The following is a 21,695-nucleotide window of genomic DNA, read 5'->3' on the forward strand; positions in this document are numbered from 1 at the left end:
AGCTTTTTAATACCAAAAAGCTTTGAGATCGTCCAAATATTTGAGGACTGAGTTTTAGAGATATAAGAGAATAAAAGAGGGATCCCTGGGTGGCTCAGCGGTTAAGAGTCTCCCTTTGGCTCAGGATGTGATCCTGGAGTCCCGGGATTGAGTCCCACATAGGGCTCCTTACATGGAGCCTGCTTCTCTCTCTGCCTGTGTCTCTGCCTCTCCTCTCTCTCTCTCTCTCTCTCTCTCTGTCTCTCATGAATAAATAAGATCTTTTTAAAAAGAGAGAGAGAGAGAATAAAAGAGAGGGAGGAAAAAAAGCACATGTCATGTTTGCAACCCTCTGTTACAAGTTCAGTCTGATCATTAGGCCACTTACACACAAAGTAGGCTGCAGATTGTCATTCTTAATATACAAAGAGCTCCTGGAAATCAATAAGAAAAACAGGAACAACCCAAGGGGGGGTGTGGAAATGGGCAAAGATATCACAAGTCATTCAAAGAAGACAAACAAATGGGCCGGAAACCACACGAAGAGCTGTCTGGCCTCACTAAGAATTTTCAAAATGAAGATTAAAACAAGAAAGAAATACTACTTGCGACCTACGGCATATGGAAACTGTGTAAGACTGAAGTCATCCAGACCTCCCTTTTGAGAAGAGAATTTGGGGAGTGTCTATTAAAGTTTAACATCTGTAGTGTGAGGATAGTAATGTCCTTTTAGAGATGGTGCCCTGATGCCCAGAGAGAGGCAAGCGCCTGTTTGGAGGCACCCTGGTTACTGGAGAGGTGCCCTTGCCCCTCTATCTCTAGCCAGCTGGTCCTCCTCTGGCCTTGTGTACAGTCTGGCCCCTGGCACCTGACTTGGGAGGGTAGGAATACTCTACCTGCTGCTGCCCTGGGGCTGAGGACGGCTGGTGGCTGGCTCTTTGCCCACTGTATATGAGGCTTCCTATCAGTCCTGCTTCTAGTGAGGTGCACGGGGTGGAGGTGGGAAGCCAAGGTTTGGGAACAGACAAACCTGCTCTCAAATTCCAGCTCCACCCTTACTCCCTGGGACAGTTATTTAATCTGTTTGCTCATTTGTAAAATGGAGACGATCACCAACTCACTGGAAAGCTAGTTCCTCCCTATAGAGGGCCTCTCTGTGCCAGACACTGTCCTAGACACTGAGGATACATCAGCGAACAAGAGGGTCCTTCTGCTCATAAGATCTGCATCCTGAAGAGAGAGTATTTGAGGTAGTGACAGGGAGTGAGCGGAAGTTAAGAGAGCGATGGGGAGGAGGATCCGGGCCAAGGATGGCCTCACTAAGACATACAAGGGAAGCATTCTTGACACAGGGAAAGGTGAGTACGGAGGTCCAGAGGCTGGAAAGAGCCTGTTACGGAAGGGGGGCGGTGGCAGGGGGAGAGTGGTGGCAGGTGGGGTGGAAGGGTGAGCAGGCCAGCCCGGGGTGTGGGCTTGGAAGCAGCTGGCACCGTGCTGATCTCCCTAGAAGCAGGTGAGTGTTTGCCTCAGCTCCAGCTGGTGCTGAGGGGCATGAGGCGGGGCGCGGGGGGGCGGGGCAGGAGCAGGAGCCGGCCCACGGACTGGGTGGCGGTCATTAGGTGGTCATTAGGTCATTCGGCTGGTCTGGATGAGGCTGGCAGCTGTGGAAGGAGGCGGGGAGGATAGGTGAGCTCTGCCTGGGGGGCTGCTAGGAGAATCACAAGGGAGGTGGCCCAGTCCTGGTGTGGTTGGTGTTTACAGATCCGTTACCCCGCCTCAGATCTAAGGAGACCTAATCTGAGAATCCCACAACCATGTTTACCCCACAGCCTCCTCCATAAATGCCCAAACCACTTCTGCTTCTCCTTGCCATCACTTCTGGTGGTGCTCACTGCCCTGCTGTCGCTCTTTACTTCCATAGGCCACCAGGACCAGGTACCTGTCCTGGGTTCCGTCAGCTTGTGAAGCAGCCTCGCTGTTCAGTCACACCCCCTGCATCTGCTGCACACCCGCTACTCTCAAGATGGGGTGAACCCCGAGGCCCTGACAGGGTGGCTTCTCTTTAAGTCTGGGTTGAGAATAGGTGGTGAGTCACAGTGACATCTGCCTAGGCCAGTTCCCCAGACCAACTGCCCAACAGTGGGAAATGGGGAGGAGGAGGCAGCACCGGGCAGGTGGGACCCCCAGTCACACATCTGGAGTTTGGATCCCAGCTTTGCCACCTTGCCCTGGGAAGGCCCTTGGACCCCTCTGAGCCTCAGTGTCTCATCTGCAAAATCAAATGATGCTATCCAAGGGTTGCCTGGAAGATAATGGGAGGTAAGAACCCACAGAGCACCTGGGGGTGTGCCTGGTGTATATGCCAAGCACTCACCAAATGAGAGCCAAACAGTCTTATGCTCTGCCCTGCATTTAGCTAACCAATCCCTGGCCCAGTGAAAAGGAGCTCTTTGGAGTCCCAGCCTGGGTTTAACCCAGATTCCCACAGAACCTGGGTTACTGACTTCCCCCACCTGGGTCCTACTTTCCTCTTTTGTCAAATGGGTACCAATTTCCTAAGGTTGCAATGCACACAGAGTACCTGGCACATAGTAGGTGCTCAATAAATGGTATGACACCAGTGGGGAGGAAGTGAGTGGAAGAAAGGGAAACAGGTACAGCATGTGGTGGGGGTAGCAAAGAGCACAGGGAAACAGGGATGTTGATGACCTTTGCTCTAACCCTCTCATGACCCCGAGGCACTGTCTCCACCAAACTGAAACCCAGGCATAGAACTCAAGAATCTGGGCTTGCACTGGCATGAAAATTTGACATCCACTGTCATTGGGCCTCAGTTTCCTTATCTGCAAAATGGGAATCATCCTTCTTGCCCAGTGAAAACCAGGACAAAGGCCTGCAACAGAGATGGGCATCATGGAGCCAGAGATGCTGGTCACTGGCAGGTCCTCGAAGGGACCAGGACTGCAAGTGAACAGAGCCCGGCTAATGCTGTCTGAGCCTCTGCAGCACGCAGGAACCCATGCCACCCTGGTCCTTGTGTTAGATCACTTAAAATGCACTACAGCTCAACAAAGCTGGGGTTACACATTCCCCATCTTCATAGAGGAGAAAACTGAGGCTCAGAGAGATGAAGTGGTTGACCCATGAACTCACAGTGAGGAGTCAGGTAGATACAAAGCAGAGTCCAAGTTCTAAACTGCTGGGGGTCACGCCTTCCAGAAGGCCTGTTTGCCACTCCCTGCTAACTCTCCGAAAGCAGAGGAAAACCCTTGAAAGCCATGTATGTGTCTCTCAGGGCCCAAGGTCAGCCAAGGGGGTCCTGAACTGTTTGTGAGGACAGACAGGATGACTTACTCCAAGCAGAAGAGAGGACCTTCAGTGAAGTCAGCTTTGCAGACAAATGTCCTGAGTGTTTGTATTCTTTTTTCCTTTGGTGGTATTGGTGGTGGCGGTGGTGGTGGTATAAGGTGTTGATGCAAGGGAATAAGATGATCTACAAACTGCGGCCCTTTAGACAAAGCAGCCCTGGGAAGTGGCAGCCTTTTGCTGGGGCTGCTCAGCAAAAGGCTTAATAATTTTAAGATTATTAAAAAATAATCTTTTTTAAAAAAGTAAAAAAATAAAGATCTTATTTTTAACTAACCTCTATGCCCAATGTAGGGCTCAAACTCACAACGGAAGATCAAGAGTCACACACTCTACCAACTGAGCCAACCAGGCGCCCCTCATAAGGACATTTAAATATATATATATATATATTTTTTTTTTTAAGATTTTATTTATTTATTCATAGACACAGAGAGAGAGGCAGAGACACAGGCAGAGGGAGAAGCAGGCTCCATGCAGGGAGCCCGATGTGGAACTCGATCCCGGGTCTCCAGGATCACACCCCAGGCTGCAGGCAGTGCCAAACCACTGCGCCACCAGGGCTGCCCCCTAAAAAAATATATTTTATTTAAATTCAATTTGCCAACATTTTCTAAGATCAAAAAGCCCAGACCATAAGGCAGATGAAAACCTCCTCCCACAAAAAGCCCATATGGGATTTGACCACATGAACCATATCATAAGTAATGATTTCTATTCCCCAAAGGACATACAATGTTAGCAGATGGGTATAAGACTGAAGAAAGATATTTCCAATGTCCAAACCAACAAGGGGTCAGTCAATATGTAGGCAACGCAAGGAGGTCCTATAAATTGACAAGAAAAATTCAGGAAACACAATAATAGAGTGAAAAAAATAAAAATAAAACATAATAAAAAATTGAAAAAGTTAAAATAAGGGGAATGAAAATCAAATAAAAATAGTGAAAATTGTGGGATCCCTGGGTGGCGCAGCGGTTTGGCACCTGCCTTTGTCCCAGGGTGCGATCCTGGAGAGCCGGGATCGAATCCCACGTTGGGCTCCCAGTGCATGGAGCCTGCTTCTCCCTCTGCCTGTGTCTCTGCCTCTCTCTCTCTCTGTGACTATCATAAATAAATAAAAATTTAAAAAATAGTGAAAATTGACAAAAATATATAATAAATAGCATTTTAAAACTAAGATAAAATAAAAATAATGTAGAAAAACAAAATGTAAGAGTAAAATTAAAAATGCATTTGTAACATAAATTTAAATGCATTAAAATTATTGTCATTTTTTAAGTATTGTAAGCTGATTTCCTTTATTTTTTTAAAAAATATTTTATTTATTTATTTGAGAGAGAGAGAGAGCAGGAGCCAGTGGGAGGCGGGGGGGGGGGGCGGCGTAGTGGAGGAAACAGAAGGAGAGGATGAGGGAGAGCCACACGTGGGGCTCAATCTCAGAACCCTGAGATCATGACCTAAGCTGAAGGCAGATGCTTAGCCAACTAAGCCACCCAGGCGCCCTGCATATAAAGTTATTTTTAATTACAAATAAACATTAAAACTACTAATAAGGAAAACTCCAAAAATAAAATTTAAATGTTTAAATAAAAGAAAAAATGTAAATAAGTGAAATAAATTTAAGAATAATTCGTAACAACTTTAAAAAGAAAGAAAACTAAAATACAAAATAAGAGCAGGATTTTGCATGACTGGTGCTGCTAATGTGCTATGAATTAAGGAGTCTGATTGACTCAAATGCCTGCCAGAAGGGGAGCAGGGGGGAGGAGGAAGAAAAAGCATGTCCAAAAGACAGCATCTGACGGGGTTTTTCCAGCCTGCTGTGGGCAGAGGGTAGGACGTCAGGCCCCACGACGGCCTCATCCACAAATAGCCATCACATCATTTATACATTTATAATGTGCCAGCACCACGCACACATACCACACACATCTTCCATCCTCACTCCTGTCCTCTGAGGTCTGATTTCACAGAAGAGTGAACAGAGGCTCAGAGAGAATGGTCTCTGTGCCGCAGTCACACAGCATTTAGGACCACTCTAATCTCTGAATCTGGGCTCCTCAAAGTGAACTTCTTTTAGCAAGTTAGGTCTCCTGAGGACTTCCAAACAGGCAGGGACATGTCTGACATCAGGCTAGAATGTTCTGGACACTAGAAAGAGCCAACCTCCCATGGCGCATCATGGTTATTGCCATTAAGTGAACACTTACTATCTCTCAGGTGGGTTACAAACATAATCTCAATGCTCAAGACAACCACCTGACATAGATGCTCCTATCGTCTCCATTGTACTGACGGATGACACGGAGATTCGGGAGTGGAATATTTTCACCCAAGCACGGTGGTCGCAGAGACAGGAGCTGGACCCATAGATGTCACAGCCCCAATCCTACCCTCCCCACCTGGAACTCTTGAGAGCTCCCCCTATTTGCTAGAAATGTCCTATTTTGCAAGTTGGCCAACAGAGGCACAGAAGGGAGCAGTGACCCGCCTAAGGTCACTCAGCTAGTGAGTGGCAGGGCCCGTGGCCTTTGTGACAGCCCATTGGCCTCCCACTGCTCATCTGGGACTTGCTAGAGACAGCTGTGCCCACTTGCCAACCCCAGAGCAGGCTCCGGAAGGGCAGTGGTGACATTCTTTCTCTGCACGTCCCCACCCCTGAGGATGTGGGTACTGCTGTTGGGCTTCAGGGAAAGTGGAGGCTTCTGGCGAAAGGGAGTGGTTTTCCCCATGTGCTCTGGGTCCCCCCGGGCTTGGGAATGCCTTTCTTTTGAGCTGGTGAAACAGAACCCCCACCACAATGGCACACTGGAGCCCCACCATGGACCGCAGAGCAGGGGCCCTATGAATCACGTGGCATTACTCCAAGATATCATCCCCGGGCAGGCGGCGGTGGCCCAGCCCGAGGCAGCCATGCCCGAGAGGAGTGCCTCCCCCCTTTGAGATGGGAACCAGACCATTCCCTGTGGGACCTGGAGGGATCCCCGAGGTTGGGGCTGAGGGCATGTGTCTGACAGTGCTGCCTGTTGCACAGGCCAAGAAAGGAGGCTCTGGAGACCTGGAGACCTGGAGGCATATCCCAACTTCTCCCCGTCCTGGCTGTGTGCCCTTGGCAAGTCAGTTGCCCTCTCTGAGCGTGGAGGGACTCCTCTGTAGAATAATAGGATCAAACTACCTCATAGGCTATTCTGTAGCTGATTGGAAGAAGGCCTGGCAAGGTGGTTATGCACCCAAGCTTTGGAATTAACTGTCTAGGTTTAAATCCTGGTTTTGTCAAACTTACTCTGCCAAGCTATTAGACTGAGACATATGAAATTGCTAATATTGGGCTGTTTTTGACTTATAAAAATGGCAATTTCATATACTTCAACTAATGCCCTTTTCTCTTAAATCAGTTTCTTCCTCTATAAAGTATGGATAATAGTTCTCACGGCAACCTATGGGGATTAAATAAGGCTGAGAGGCAACTGAGCTCAGTAGAGCTGAGGCTCTGGGACCAGGCAGGATTTGAACCTTGGCTGTGTGACCTTGGGTAAATTACTTAACCTCTCTGTGCCTCAGTCTTCTCATCTGTAGAGCAGGGGTAATAATAGGATCCACCTCATAGGTTTTTAAAGAAAATTTAGGGATGCCTAGGTGGCTTATTGGTTGAGTGTCTGCCTTCGGCTCAGGGCATGATTCTGGGGTCTTGGGATGGAGTCCCACATTGGGATCCCCATGGAGAGCCTGCTTCTCCCTCTGCCTGTGTCTCTGTCCCTCTCTGTGTGTCTCTCATGAATAAATAAATAAAATATTTTTAAAAAAGAATTTAACTAGTTCACATGCACTAGCACTTAGAACAGTGCTTGATATTGTTAAATAGAATAAAATAATACAGATAACAGCATCTGGCATAGAGTAAACGTTCAACCGTAAAACCAAATCAAAAGCAGACTTTAAGAAACCTTTGATGCCAGTGAAAGTTAAGTACTTTTAAAGAAAAAAAAAGTTTTTTAGGAACATACATGTGTGTGGAAATACGGGTGAGGAGCATGCTCCTGGGTACCCACCACGCCTGGGGCTGTTCTGTGTCTGGACAGTGCCCACAGTTCTAAGGGAAGGACTGGCCTCAAGGCTGTGATGGCTCTGAGTCTGGCCCTGGCCGCAGTCAGCTGCCTCTTGTGGAAGCACAGAGCCAGGCCACAGACCCTGGGTGGCACACAGGTAACTCCAGGCCCATCTGAGGCTCCCAACCCGTGCTGGCTTCTCGTTATTAAGAAACCTCTGCCCAAAGCCTTCGAGCTACGGAAGCTCTCTTGATTCCATCTATCATCTGACATTATCCCAGCACAGCCAAGTCATACAGGGAAACTGAGGCTCTCAGGAGCCCTACACCAGGACTTCCAGGCTCTGGAGTCGGCCACCTTCCTCCACTTCTCCAAAGTCGCCCTCCCCTCCTCCCCAATCTCTGCTGCACCCTCGCTTCCACCCCCAGCCAGGTGATGGTGGGTGAAGTGCTGCCCTGCTTGAGCCTCCATCTGCACAAATATTGATCTCAGAGATCTCAATTGGCTTTTTCAGGACTAGCATTCCATTATTCTATAAAAGAGGCAAGTGGAACCCTTCCACAAACTGTTAAGTGCTGTGTGAACCAGAGGGCGGTTAATGGCATTAACCATTAATGGGTTTTCCAGAGAAGTCTGGTAGGCAGGATTTGCTCCTGTAGGTCTGGAATCTGGAAGACCCAGGCCACACATCCATCTCCTGTGTGACCTTGGACAAACCAGGTCCCCTCTCTGAACCTGCTGTCCTCTTCTGTAAGGGCAGACGGAGCAACCACATCTGCCCAGCAGGATCACTGCAAAAGGCCCACACGATGCCTGGCACACACCGGCTGGTCAGTGGTGTCCGATGCAGGAGGATGTTTAGGGCCCTGCCCCATCGTTCTACCTTCTGGGGCTAAAAGTCATGTGTCTTGGGAAGGACGTGGCCACCAGATGCCATCAAAAATAGCCATACGACTTGCAAAATGTGTCAGGGGCAGTTGCTGCTCAGAGACAGTTTGGTGTAGCATTTGAAGCTCTGCAGCCAGACTCCCAGAGTTCACATGCCCCGGGGCCCTCTGGGCCTTAGTCTCCCCATCTGTGATATAGGGACCCTCCTAGAACCCGTCTCTGAGAGATTTATAAGGACTGTATGGAGGCTGCTGGACCACTTCCTTGACAGTGGTAAAAATTACAGTTTTATATCAGTTCACACACAGTATGCAGAACACACACACTAGAACAAACACACACATTCACACATACCCCACATCCACGTGCACACAGACGAGCCTACACACTCACTCACATATTCACATATATGTGTAAACGGACATGCATTTCTCACAATGACATTTAATCTTAATACTTGCAATACACTCTGATATTTTCTAAAAAAGGAGGCTAGCTAACTAACTCTAGCCTATGGGCCATATCTGGCCTTCAGTCTATTTTTGTATGGCCTGGGAACTAAGAGTATGGGACAGGTCATATGTAGCCTGCAAAGCCTGAATTATTTACTACCTGGCCCTCTACAAAAAAAGTTTGCTGACCCCACCTTGTTTTATTCTATTCTATACTGCTCTGTCTTGTCCCATTGCCCTGTACTCCACTTCATTCAAAATTGCTGGCTGTACTTAACTAAATTTATCTCCCTGATATGCAAACCTCAGTTTGAAAACTTTGCATTAATGCAAGAATCAGGTTTTTTTACTAGATGGAAAAATGGATGAATAAACAGTGAACTCAAATGGACATAAAGACACAGGAGAACGAAATGGATAAGGTCACCTTGACCAAGCAATGTGCCCTCACGGAGTATCAGACTGCTCAGCTGAGACCAGGAACACTGCTGAGCTGCCTGCCACCCAAGGCTGTGTTGACGAGCAGTGGGGTCCTGTGTCAATCTTTCTGATGGATCTGTAATAACTGACATCTCAAGGAGACACTGAGCTCTCTGACTGTAGGGACAGTGGAGCGCACGCATTTCTAATGTCCTTGTCAGCTCCCAGTGCAGAGGCTGGCCTAGAGGAGGGGCTGAATAAATATTTCTTTGTGATGATGGTACATGCAAGTGGCATCCAAAGCCCTCCATGATTGGACTCAGGCCCTGTCTGCAATCGGACCTCCACTTCCTCTGGCCATACAGCCTCTTTGCCTTTTCCACTTGACCAGACTCTCTCTTCATCCTGCTGGAGTCCCCAAGCCCTACGCTGCCTGAAAAAATCCCTGTGGTAAGGCTCCTCTCAGATGCCTTCACCTTGCAGCCCCTGGCAAGTCATTAGCAGGACCAATTTGTATTTCTGTGCATGGGCTTTGGAGCCTCCGAAACTCTAGGTCCATGACCCTGATGTTGGGAGTTCCTGGGCAGCTCACTGCCCTTCTCCAAGCCTCAGTTCTCCTGTCTGGGAAATGGGTGTAACACTAGGCAGCACCATAGTGAGGATTCCCTGTGTGCAGAGCTCCTGGCACATGGCCAGCCCTCACGACGTAGCCTCAAGGCTCTCCTTTGGTGACTGGATGGGGGCTGGGTGTGTTCCATCCCTGGACAGGGAGGTGGATCCCCCCCTCAAGGGAAGGGGCATGTGAGGTGAAAGCAGCATCCCCTGTGAGCCCAAGTTTGGCTCCAGAACCAGCTGCAGGAGAGGGCATGTGAGCAAACTAGTTTATTGAGTACCTACTACGTGCCAAGCATACTGCCTTCCTTTTCTCAACCAGCCATATTTTATGAAGAAAAGCCATCTTTTATGAAGAGGCAAGGATGACTTGCCTAACGGAGCCTTCTATTGACTCACACCTGAGCCCTCCAGGTGTGGTTAACACCCCTGGCCCCATCTGAGCTGCCCCAGGGGGCATCTTTACCTGGTGTCACCTGGATGCCACCACTGAGAGGGATGCACCTTGTCCTGTGCCCGCCCAGCCCTGGCTCAGCCCTGGAACAAGAACCCTGGGTCATTCCCCATCTGTCACTGCCTCAGGCACCTGCTTGCTGGGTCTCAGCTTCTCTGCCAGGTACAGGGGACAGAGCTGCTGGCCTCCAGGGTCCACATGGAGCATTGCAATTCACAGAGAATGATCACACTCACCCCACCAAGGGAGGCGCTGCCACAGTTGTTTCACAGATGAAGAAAGACAGACTCACAGAAGGGACAAGGGAAGAGGTGAGCTTCAACCCACACGAAACCTCCTTTCCCACCCCCAGTCCAGACAGCACACCACCCTGCTGTAAAATGGGAGGGAGAGGTGGTACAGTCTTTATAAAACACCTACTGTATGCTTCTAGACACCTTCCCTCTGGGGCTGTAGTGAATCCTCCCAACTGCCAAAGGGCTAGGTACTGTTCCCATTTCCCAGATGTGGAACCACAGACTGGAGAATGCATGAGGGATGCCCAAGGCCACACACCTAAGGCAGGAGAGGGCTCAGGAATTGCACCCAGGGCTATCTGAATTCCAGAGCCGGATGCCCTGAATTCCCTCTGCCCCTGGATGCCTCAGGTCTAAAAGGATTTGAAATCACCATGTGAAGGTAGGGGACTCATGCCTCCACTCAAGCACTCAAGCCCCCTCCCCAGCAGGCCTGAACATCAGGAAAGTCTATCACAAGCAGTCTTCTCCTCATTGCCCAAAAGAAGCTCCATATCGGGGTGGAGGGGTGCAGACCAGAGCTCCCTCACACTTCCTGACAGTCCCATTGCTAGGACACCCCAGCATGTTTCAAGAGAAATGTTTCCATCTGTTTTTGATTCATTTACACTTAATTAATCAACATGCTGTTTTGTAAGAGACACTTGAGATCCAAGAACCTTTCTCAAGTTGTTCTTTCATTCTTTCTTGTCTCAGAAACAGAAGAATTGGAGGAAAAAAAAAGAAACAGAAAAATTGGGTTTCATCAAAAAACAATGACGCCAGAGCTTGAGGAAGCATGGGTCTGCGGGTGCCAGGCCCTGGGGGCAGCAGCTCAGGCTGGGCAGCTGCTGGGCCTTGCAGAACAGGCCGAAGACTGAAGCTCAGGACTCAGGCGCGCAGGGGAGGCAGGGGAAGTCAGGGACGGGGCATCCATCCCCCCTGGCAGCTGCTCAAGGGCAGGCCCCAGGTCTGGACACCTCGGCATCTCCAAGATCCCCAGCATAGAGCCTGGTGCAGAGGCTGCCCTGTAGCAACTGTTGAATGAACAAGTGAAGGGATAGATGCATGGAACACAGCCAGGGCCTAGGTGCCTTCAGGACACATTCTCCTCCTAGAGTTAGAGCAAAATGTCAAAGCTGGTAAGACCCTCAGGGATGTCCTGTAAAGTTTTCTAAGCAGTTGTCTTAAGAAAAATGGCCTCTGCTGCATAATTAGTTTGGGAAAGGTCCTGCTATCTAGCTCTACCGCTTCACCATTAATGCTCTGATAAGCCCTGCAGTCAAGAATTATGCTAAATCCAGCATTTCCCAAACCAGGACTCCTGTGACCAATTGGCAGAATATGCTACAGGAAGGATTTTCCTACCCCTCCACCCCCACCCCAGTGCCAACAGGGAAACTGAGGATGTTGGCAGGAGCAAGGGAGTCCACACACTCGAAGTCACACAGTACAAAGGAGTCTGGGGTGGGACTGAAATGCAAGGCTTTCTCCAATGCACCTGACTGATAAGTGGAGCTACAAGCCTCTCTCTGGAGATGCTGGATAGGGCATGTTTGTGTCCCATACACAAGACACCAACTATAGCAGGAGGGGTCCTGAGAGCCTCCTTGCTAAACTTGGGCAGAATCAGGAGCAGCCATGCCCAAGCTCCTCACAGAGCAACTGGGGATGTGGAAGTTTTCTTTATCTTTAATCTGTGTGCGTGTGCGTGTGTGTGTATCTTTTTAAAACTGAGAAGCAGGGATCCCTGGGTGGCGCAGCAGTTTGGCGCCTGCCTTTGGCCCAGGGCGCGATCCTGGAGACCCGGGATCGAATCCCACATCGGGCTCCCGGTGCATGGAGCCTGCTTCTCCCTCTGCCTGTGTCTCTGCCTCTCTCTCTCTCTCACTGTGTGCCTATCATAAATAAATAAAATTAAAAAAAATAAAACTGTGAAGCATCTTAAAGATCTCCCCAACTGGATCCTCTTCAGATGGGGAAGCGGAGGCTCTGAGAAGGGAAGACCAACACAGCTCAGGAGCCATCATGACCAGAGTGGGATTCCAGCCTGCGTTGCTACTTACCCGCTGTGCAACCTTGTTCAAATCAGTTTCCCTCTCTGTATCCTCATCCAGATCATAAGCATCTCCCCAGTCCCCAACCCCACTAGGCTGCTGTGAGTAGCCAGGGACATCATGGCCAGGAAATGATGACTGGTACCCACAAATGCCCACTAGGAACCTGTATACGCGGCTATTTACTTAGTATACACACCAGTGTACCTTGTGAGTTGGATACTTCAGATTATTATTCCTTTCTTAAAAAAGGAGTCAATGAGAAAGTTTTTATTTTTATTTCTTTGGTACATTTTAAAACTGAGAAAAATCTTAGAGATTTTCTAAAAGACCCTCAGATGTAAACCCAGGCTCAGAAAGGCAAAGTGACCTCCTCGAAGCCACTCAGCTAGTAACTGGGGGAAGCTGAGATCTGAACTCAGGGAGGCCAATTCCAGAGCCCATGGACTCAACCACTATACAAGGGCCATTCGCGGAGGAGCATCCCTGTGAAGTTGTAAACTTCCCCTAGCTCACCTGAAGCCCACTGCTTCTCGGGCCCCTGGGTCCCTCCATCTAGACACACCAGGGATTGGAGCCCTTTGGGCCAGTCTCTCAGCCCCAGCCCATTCCACCACCCCATTCTCCCATAGCCCCTCTCTGCTTCCTGCTTTACTCCAGGAGTGCGGGTGTCCCCGCAGGGCTTTTCACTCAAATGGACTAGAAGCCCCTAGAGGTCAAACTCTCTCATTCCCTTGTAGCCTTGTTCAGACCTAACACCACAATTGGAAAGAAAGAAGACACTGGGTCTTCCACTCATCTGCTGGACAACTTAGCAAAGTTACTTAACCCGTGTGAGCCTTGGCACCCGGCTTTGTAAAATGGAATGAGCGGTGGGGATTCCCTTAATAAGGGAAAACTTTGGCACGGTGGCTGGTATTCCAAGGCTGGTTCTCAGACTGGTACCAGCTTGGGAGACTTGCCCGCCTGCTTGCCCTCCGTAGCCCCATGGGCTCTGCCAACCCCGACTCTGCAGCAACAGCCTCAACCCCACCTCCTGGGGACCTTCCCTCACAGTGAGCGGCTGTGACATAGGACCCCGAGGGTACAAGGGGCCCCTCTGTGCCCCATGTATATTCATTGTCTGAACCTTGGTTTACCTTCCCAGTATTCCCAGGTGGTCAAGATGGAAAAACTGGGGAGCTCTGGGGTTTCTTCCAGGTCATCTCAGAATAAATGGACTTGAATTCAGGTCTCAGGGCTCCCTGAGTTCCCAAAGCTCATGTCCTTGCCGGAGGAGATAGGGGGCCACCAAGGAATACTGCCTTCCTGGAAGGTGACAGGGTGAGTCAGGGTCAATGATGAGGCTGAGACTGGGGCATCTGCACTCCCAGCCCAGGGCTGTACTTGGCATGGCTTCTAAGTCACTAGTTCTGTCCCCTAGTCCTAGTGTCCTCCAGCCTGGCACCTGGGGCTTCCTGTCTCTGCACAGAGCCACCCTCCTTCTTCTTCTCGGCAATGTTGCTACGATACGGAGCGAATCCGTGAGAGAGCCCTACCAGCCCCTTCCTTCCTTGGGGAGCCGCCTTGGCCAGCTTGCTCGACAGGTGCCCCGGGGCCTCAGTCTCCCCGTCTGTAAAGTGGGTCTGACGGGTATCCGGAGGAGTGGGCGGCCGGGGGCGCGGGGCGCCAGGCAGCTGTCCCAAGGGCAGCCCTGCCCGCCCCGCTGTGCGCGCCCTGCCCCCCGGCCCGCTGCCCCGTGTACCTTGCTTCTTCCTTCGGTTCAGGGGAAGCGTGTCCACCGCGTGCGCGACGAGCAGCAGCAGGCAGAGTGGCGCCCGCATCTGGGCAGCCTGGTCGGGGCGGGCGCTCGGGGGCTCCCCCGGAGGCCCGATGGCTGCTCCGGGCGCCGCGGGCGCATCCGCGGGGCGCCTGCTGGTCCCGCCGCCAGGGACGCGCCGTCCGCCCGGACCGGCCGCCAGGTCGAGTGAGGGCGTCGGCGGAGCCGGGACACTGCCCCGGCGGGGAGGAGCCGGCGCGCGGGGCGGCGCGTTCTGCGGCTCCCGCGGCGCGCGCGGTGGGGGGCGGGGGTCGCCCGGCAGGGGTCCCGAGGTCGCTGGGCCCCGCGGGCCGCGGTCTGGCGTCGGTCCGCCCCCTGCACCGCCCGCCGCGCGGACCCGCCGCCGCCGCCGCCGCCCCCAGGCGCAGGTACAGACGCGCGGCCGCCCGGCGGCCCCATCCCTGCGCTCGGGGCAGTCCCGACCCCCCTCGCCGCCCGCCCCTCGGGGCCACTCCTGCGCTTCCTCGTGTTCCCGCCTGCGTCTCGCGGCCCGGCTCTGCGGCCTGACCGCCTGGCGCGCCCTCTCCGCTCGGCCTCGCCCTTTCAAGACGCTCGTGCGTCCCTTCTGGCCACTGACCCTGCAGGTTTCCTGCGCGGCCTGCGGGGAGCCCCTGATCTTTGACTCCGAGGGACCGGCACCTCATAAATTCACTTGTGAAGGGGCTGGGGACCTGGACTGTGTTTCCTCCAACCTTATCTACTGGACTGGGAGCAGCTGGGCCGTTTTAACCCTTTCGGAACCAGATCCCGCTGACTACCCGGCAGAGAGCTCACTCCTTCCTCCCTGTCGCGTACCCACCGCAAACAGGACCAGTCATAAGCCCTGTAGCTACCACTTTTGAGGCCTGTGCTTGGGGTTGTGCTAAGCACTTTACACAGAATGTCATCTTCAAGGGAGGAAAGAAGCTCAGAGAGGCCGCGATGTGCCCACCGCCACACACAGCAGGCCAGCGCCCTGTCTGCCTCCAGCGCCTGCCCTCAGCCACTGCTCCAGCCAGACACAGAGGAGCTTACCTTGGACAGCCTCTGGCTGAGCACTTGGCCTTTCTTTATCCTGTGTGTGTGGCTTGTCTCCTTCAGTCCCTTCTTTCCATCCTCTGAGTCCCCCATACAATGAGGGCATTTGAAGGCATGTGGAGGAGGAGACACACAGGGAGGCAGCTCTGACTGGGCCATTCTTCTGTGGGGCTCCATGAACACCAGCAGACAACATCCTGCCGTCTTGATCAAATGTTGGAGCGGATCCACCCAAATGGCTCCATTTTACAGATGGGGTCACTGAGGCTTCGGGATTATGAGTGCTTAGCTCAGCCAGCCCAGCAAGTCCAGGGCAGAGGTGGGATGGGAGTCCAGGAGCTCCAGCATGGATCTCTCTCTCTCTCTCTGGGCCTATACAGGCCTTTTGTTCTGATTCCTTTGATCTTAATCTTCCCCATCACTCCACCACTCACACCTTTGATCCCAGAGATCTCAACTCCTTGCAGTATTTGACAGACTCCTCCAGGCCTCCCACACCTCTGAGCCTTTCATGTGTGGCCTCTCTGTGAATGTCAGCCTACATCCCATCCCCTTTCTTTGCTGACTCATTCAGGACCCCACCCTGGATATGCCCCTCATCCAGGAAGCCTTTCTGGATTCTCAGGCCAGGTTCAGTGCCTTCTCTGGGCTCCCACAATCTCTTTATCACAGCTTGGATCACACTAAGTGGTAACTATTGATGTTTCTGTCCCTCTCTCTAAATTGTCAATTCTTTGAGGCTAGAGGTGAGGTCTTACCTGAGTCCCTAGAGCACTGGCACCCACTGGACAGAGATCAGGAGCTCAGCATGTTTGTAGGATGAATGAGTGAATGAGTTCTCTGGATGCAGGAGTCTCCTGGCTTATACATGGAATTCAGGTACTTGGAGAAATGAGGTGACCCCAGAATATCAAACCTTAAGAAGGTGGGAAGTGAAGTCAGTCACTATCCAACCACCCCCAGGGCTGAAGTGTTCAGAATCTGGAGCCGGACAGCCCCTGGGGTGAGCAGGGGCTGGGAAACAACAATGCGCAGTGGGGACCGCGCAGAGCTCTTGGCTACTGGACCGCCACACAGCTCTGCGGGCTGTAGCCTCTCGCCCCTTCTCTTCTCACTCCCTCTGCTCTGGCTACTTAGCCTTCTCCCCCTCTGTAGGGCTTTTTTGCTGTTCCCACCATCTGGAAAATCCTTCCTGAGATATCTTCAGGGTCTGTCTCTGCTCAAGGTTACCTCCTCCGAGAGACCTCCTGACCACTCCAGATAAAACAGAACACCAATTTCCTTTATCCCCTTATCTTGCTTTATTCTCCATCCTACCAAGTACACCAAGTACCAAGTTCTGCTCATATTTGTAATTTGCTTGTTTATAAGTTCTATGAGGGCAGGATCTTCTATTTTTACTCATGTGCCTAACACATAAAATGCTTAATAAACACCTGTAGCATGAATGAGTGCTCACTCATCTGCTAGTACACTGTAGGACCTCGAGCACCTCCTGCTAGCAGGGCCTCAGTTTCCCCATCTGTTCACTGGAACAGATGGGAGTCTGTGTTTTCTTAGAGCCTTACAATCCTTTCAGAACCTGCTATTTCTAGGATTCTGGGAGCCAGAACTCAGGCCTCTCCCTGGCTCTGAGATGCACAGAGGGTCTTGGGGTTTCTGCAGCTATAGGGAGCTGTCTGGGAATCCTAGCCTGCCATCTGGTCACCCTCCCCCAACACAAGCACCCAGGATGGACATTGAGGCCAGTGGTGCTGATGGCATCCCAGGAGGTGTGCACACCAGGGGCATCCGTTAAGGAACCACAGGACACTGTCACAATAGATAATGGTATCATGGTATCAATGGTACAATGGTTATTGATACATGGTATCAATGGTATCATGGTTACAATGCATTATAGTCATATTGGATGTTCCAAGTCAGCAAATCCTTCTCCTCCATGAACTCTCAGGTTGTGCTCTGCTTTCTCAGTACACAGCTCAAAGCTCACTGTAGAAGGGCCAAGGCCTGGAAGATCATCTATGGCAGGTACCAATGTCCTGGCCAGAATTCAGTCACATAGCCACACCTACCTGCAACGGTAGCTGGGGAATATAGTGTAGCCATGTGCTCAGGAGGAAAACCAAAAGAGTTTGGTGAACATCGGGCCATTCCATTGCACAGGACCACTCTCATTCCTGCCATAATGATGTAGTAGTTCTTGCCTGTGTTGGCTCTGACCTCTACAAGCTCTTTTTCCTAAGCAGCCAGAGGACCTGGATTTTCTTCCACGTGAAGTCCACAATTTTCCTTGGCCCTGCAGGGGCTACAGGATAGCCCCTGCTAGAGTGACCAGTTGTCCCAGTTTGTCAGGGATTGAAGAGTTTTCTGGGATGCAATTTTACCTCATGGACAGCTTTGTTTAACTACAACCACATCAAGATACTTAACTAGACCTGCACAAAACTCCCTCATGATCCCTTTATGACTCCACCCTCTCCCTTCCCTACCCTTAACCCCTAACAACCACTAATATGTTTCCCATTTCTACACTTATGTTGTTACACAGATAATATATAATAGAATCATGTAGATGTGTCCTTTTGAGATTGGCTTTTTTTATTTGGCATAATTTCTTGAGATTTGTCCAAGTTGTTGCATGATTAACAGTTGTATTTTATGGGCACCTGGGTGGTTCAGTCAGTTAAGCATCTGCCTTCGGCTCAGGTCATGATCTCAGGGTCTTGGCATCGAGCCCTGCATCATGCTTCCTGTTCAATGCAGAGCTTGCTTCTCCCTCTGCCTGCCACTCCCCCTGCTTGTGTTTCTCTCTCTCCCTCTCTCTCTCTCTCTATTAAATAAATAAATAAATAAATAAATAAATAAATAAATAAAATATTTTAAAAATGAACAGTTGCGTTTTCCTGCTGAGTAGTACTCCATGGTACGAATGTACTAGAGTTTCTTTAGCCATTCATTCATTGAAAGACAGATAATTTCCAGTTTGGGGTTATTAAGTACAAAGCTACTATGGATATTTGTGTACGAGTTTTTGTATATCCTTCTTAGCAAAATGTCTGTGCATGTCTTTTGCACATTTTTGATTGGAATTTTTTAGTTTTACTGTTGTATTTTAAGAGTTCCTTATTCCACACAGAATTCCTTTGTTGGATATGTAATTTGCTAGTATTTTCTCCTAGTCTGTAATTTGTCCCTTTGTTCTCTTTCCAGTGTCTTTCACAGAACAAAGGTACTTAATTTTGATAAGGTTCCTTTTGACAATTTTTCCTTTTATGGATCATGCTTTTGGTGTCAAGTCTAAGAATTTTTGCCTAGTCTCAAGTCTCAAAGGTTTTCTTATATTTTTTTTCTAGAAGTTATATCATTTTATGTTTAAGTTCATGATCCATTTTGGATTAATTTCTGCATAAAGAATGAGGTTTACATCAAGGTTCAATTTTTTGCCTGTGGATGTTCAAACACTCCAGTATTATTTGTTGAAAAGGCCTGCCTACCTTCACTGAATTGCTTTTGCTCCTTTGTCGAAAATTAATTGGGCATATTTGTGTGAATCTGTTTCTGGATTATCTATTCTGTTCTGCAGACCATGCATCCTTTTGTCTGCCAGTACCTCACTGTCCTGATTACTGAAATTTTGAAATTGGGTAGTCTGATCTCATCCACCTTATTCTTTCTTAAAATTGTTTTAGTTCTTCTAGTTCTTTTGCCATTTAATATAAATTTTAAAATAATTTTGTATATACCTACAAAAAATCTTGCTAGGAATTTGACCAGAATTGCATTAAACATGTATATAAATTTGGGGAGAATTAACATTTTGACTATATTGAGTCTTCCAATTCATGAACATGATATATCTCTCCATTTATTTAGGTCCTCTTTGATTTTTTAAAGAATCAGTGTTTTGCCATTTTCAAGTCCTAAGAGTTTTGACTTATACCTAAGAATTTTTCTTTCCTTTTTAAAAAGTACTATAAATTGTATTTCAATTTTGTTGCCCCACATGTTCATCCCTAGTATATAGAAATACAACTGATTTAAATTCAATTTGCCAACATATAGTATAACACTCAGTGCTCATCTCAAGTGCCCTCCTTAGTGCCCGTCACCCAGAATACAACTGATTTTTATCTAGTGATCTTATATCCTGCCACCTTACTGAACTCACTTACTAGTTTTAGGAGTATTTTTGTAGATTTCTAGGGCTTTTCAACAAAGATAATGTGTCATCTGCAAATAGGGACAGTATGCTTGCTTGCTTGCTTTTCTTTCTTTCTGATTTATATTCCTTTTATTTCCTTTTCCTTCTTTATTACATTGGCTAAACTTCTAGCACTGTACTGAATAAGAGTGATAGGAGCAGACATCCTTGCCTTGTTCCCAATCTTAGTGGAAAAGTATTCAGTCTTTGATGTTGGCTGTAGATTTTTTGTGGATGCTCTTTACAAGTTGAGGAAGCTCCTCTCTATTGCTGTTTTTCTGAGAGTTTTCAATCAGGAATGGGTGTTGAATTTTGTAAAACAAAACAAAGCAATGTTTGCATCTGTTAGTAATATAATCGTGTGATTTTTCTTCTTTAGCCTGTTGATGTAGTGCGTTGATTGATTTTTTTTAATTTTTATTTATTTATGAGAGTCACAGAGAGAGAGAGAGGCGCAGAGACATAGGCAGAGGGAGAAGCAGGCTCCATGCACCGGGCGCCCGACGTGGGATTCGATCCCGGGTCTCCAGGATCGTGCCCTGGGCCAAAGGCAGGCGCCAAACCGCTGCGCCACCCAGGGATCCCTGCGTTGATTGATTTTTGAATGTTGAATGTTTGAATGCACCTGAGTAAACCCTATTTGGCCATGGTATAGATTCTTTTTTTGTATTGCTGAATTCTACTTGATAATATTTTATTAAGGATTTTTGCATCTATATTCATGAAAGACATTGACTTATATATAATTTTTGTACTGTCTTTGCCTGATGCTAGCCCTAGTAGCACCAGAAGAACAAAGCAGACCAGAATTGAAATGCAAGGGTTCTAGAAACTAAATGGTCATTACAACTCCAGCCTCCAAAAGTAGATGAGAGATACAAACTACACCTAAAAAGTGAGGTTGCCTGCTAAAATAAAAGACTTAAATAGGGCCTGAAGTTTCCTAATATACCAGCCCAAATGTCCAGCATATATTACCTGTCACACTGAGAACCAGAAAACCATAGTTTGAATGAGAAAAAAGACAATCCACTGATGCTAAAACCAGGATGATTCAGATGTTGGGATCATCTGACAAGGACCTTAAAACAGCCATCCAAAAAGTGCTTTGGCAGGAAATTATAAATTATTTGGAAATGAATGAAAACATAGAAAATCTCAACAAAGAAATAGAAGTTATTTTTACAAGAGCCAAATAATATAAAATTGAACAGTACAATAATTGGGAGAAAAAAAGAAAACCTTGCTGATGAACTCAGTGGTAGAATGGAGATAACCAATGATGGGCAATGACCCCAACCTCCTCCTTCAACAGGTGGAATAGCCTGAGGCATGTCTATGCTGTTTCCCAGAACTCCCCAGCAGTGTTGAGCTCCAGATGTCCCCAGTGGTACCTATGTCGATGACACACCCTTCACGGACTGGCCTCCCATCCTGTTTCACAACTTACTCACAGCCCCATGTTTCCTAGGACCAATTCCCAAATAAACTTCTTGAACTCCAATCTTTGTCTCAGTATCTGCTTCACAGCAACCCCAAATCAAGACAATATCTTAATTGTCATGACCTCGCAGGGGATAGTGAGGTAAAAACAACATCTAACCCAGAATAAGTTCTCACTAACAATTTTCATTATCTGGGCCTCAGTTTCATCTCCTTAAAAGACAGGCATTGAATCCTCTACCTTCCTCCGCTGAACTTTGTCTTGTTTCCTGTTAAACCACAACCTCTGCCTCATTCCATCTTCATTCTTCACCTTGTCTGGTTTTTCTGAGGGAAGGCAAGCAGCCTTGTCCCTGGGTTTTTCAGGCAAACAAAGGAGCTGCTTTAGGCCAGCCGCCCCTCCCTCGCCAACCCCAGTGGAATCACAGCCTCCATGGTGGGTTGGGTTGTTGTTTTTAATACCAGTGTGAAATAAATTGAAAAATTACCCATAAAATACAGGTTTTCAGCAGCTGGCCTGAAATTTCTTTCCATAAACAAACAAGTTTAAAGAGATGCCTTAATGCCACCCGCCAACTCCTCCTCTAGCCTTTCATGTCCCCTGGTGGGAGTGGGGTCTGCTGAGAGACAGCCTCCTGGGGAAAGGCAGCTGCTGGGGGC

At 48.9% G+C, this 21,695-nt stretch overlaps 1 protein-coding gene across 1 annotated transcript in view; it reads right to left on the reverse strand.

Moving 5' to 3' along the window:
- RSPO4 (R-spondin 4) overlaps positions 1 to 14,497 on the reverse strand; it is a 35,494-nt gene extending 20,997 nt beyond the window's left edge. Inside the window, exon 1 of the mRNA XM_055306375.1 lies at positions 14,297 to 14,497. Coding sequence (XP_055162350.1) covers positions 14,297 to 14,375 — 79 coding nt within the window. The 5' untranslated portion in view covers positions 14,376 to 14,497. The remainder of the gene's footprint in view (positions 1 to 14,296) is intronic.
- Between the last annotated feature and the right edge of the window lie 7,198 nt (positions 14,498 to 21,695).

The sequence above is a fragment of the Nyctereutes procyonoides genome, unplaced genomic scaffold, assembly GCF_905146905.1.
Source record: "Nyctereutes procyonoides isolate TBG_1078 unplaced genomic scaffold, NYPRO_anot_genome, whole genome shotgun sequence".
Classification (NCBI taxonomy): Eukaryota; Metazoa; Chordata; class Mammalia; order Carnivora; family Canidae; genus Nyctereutes; species Nyctereutes procyonoides.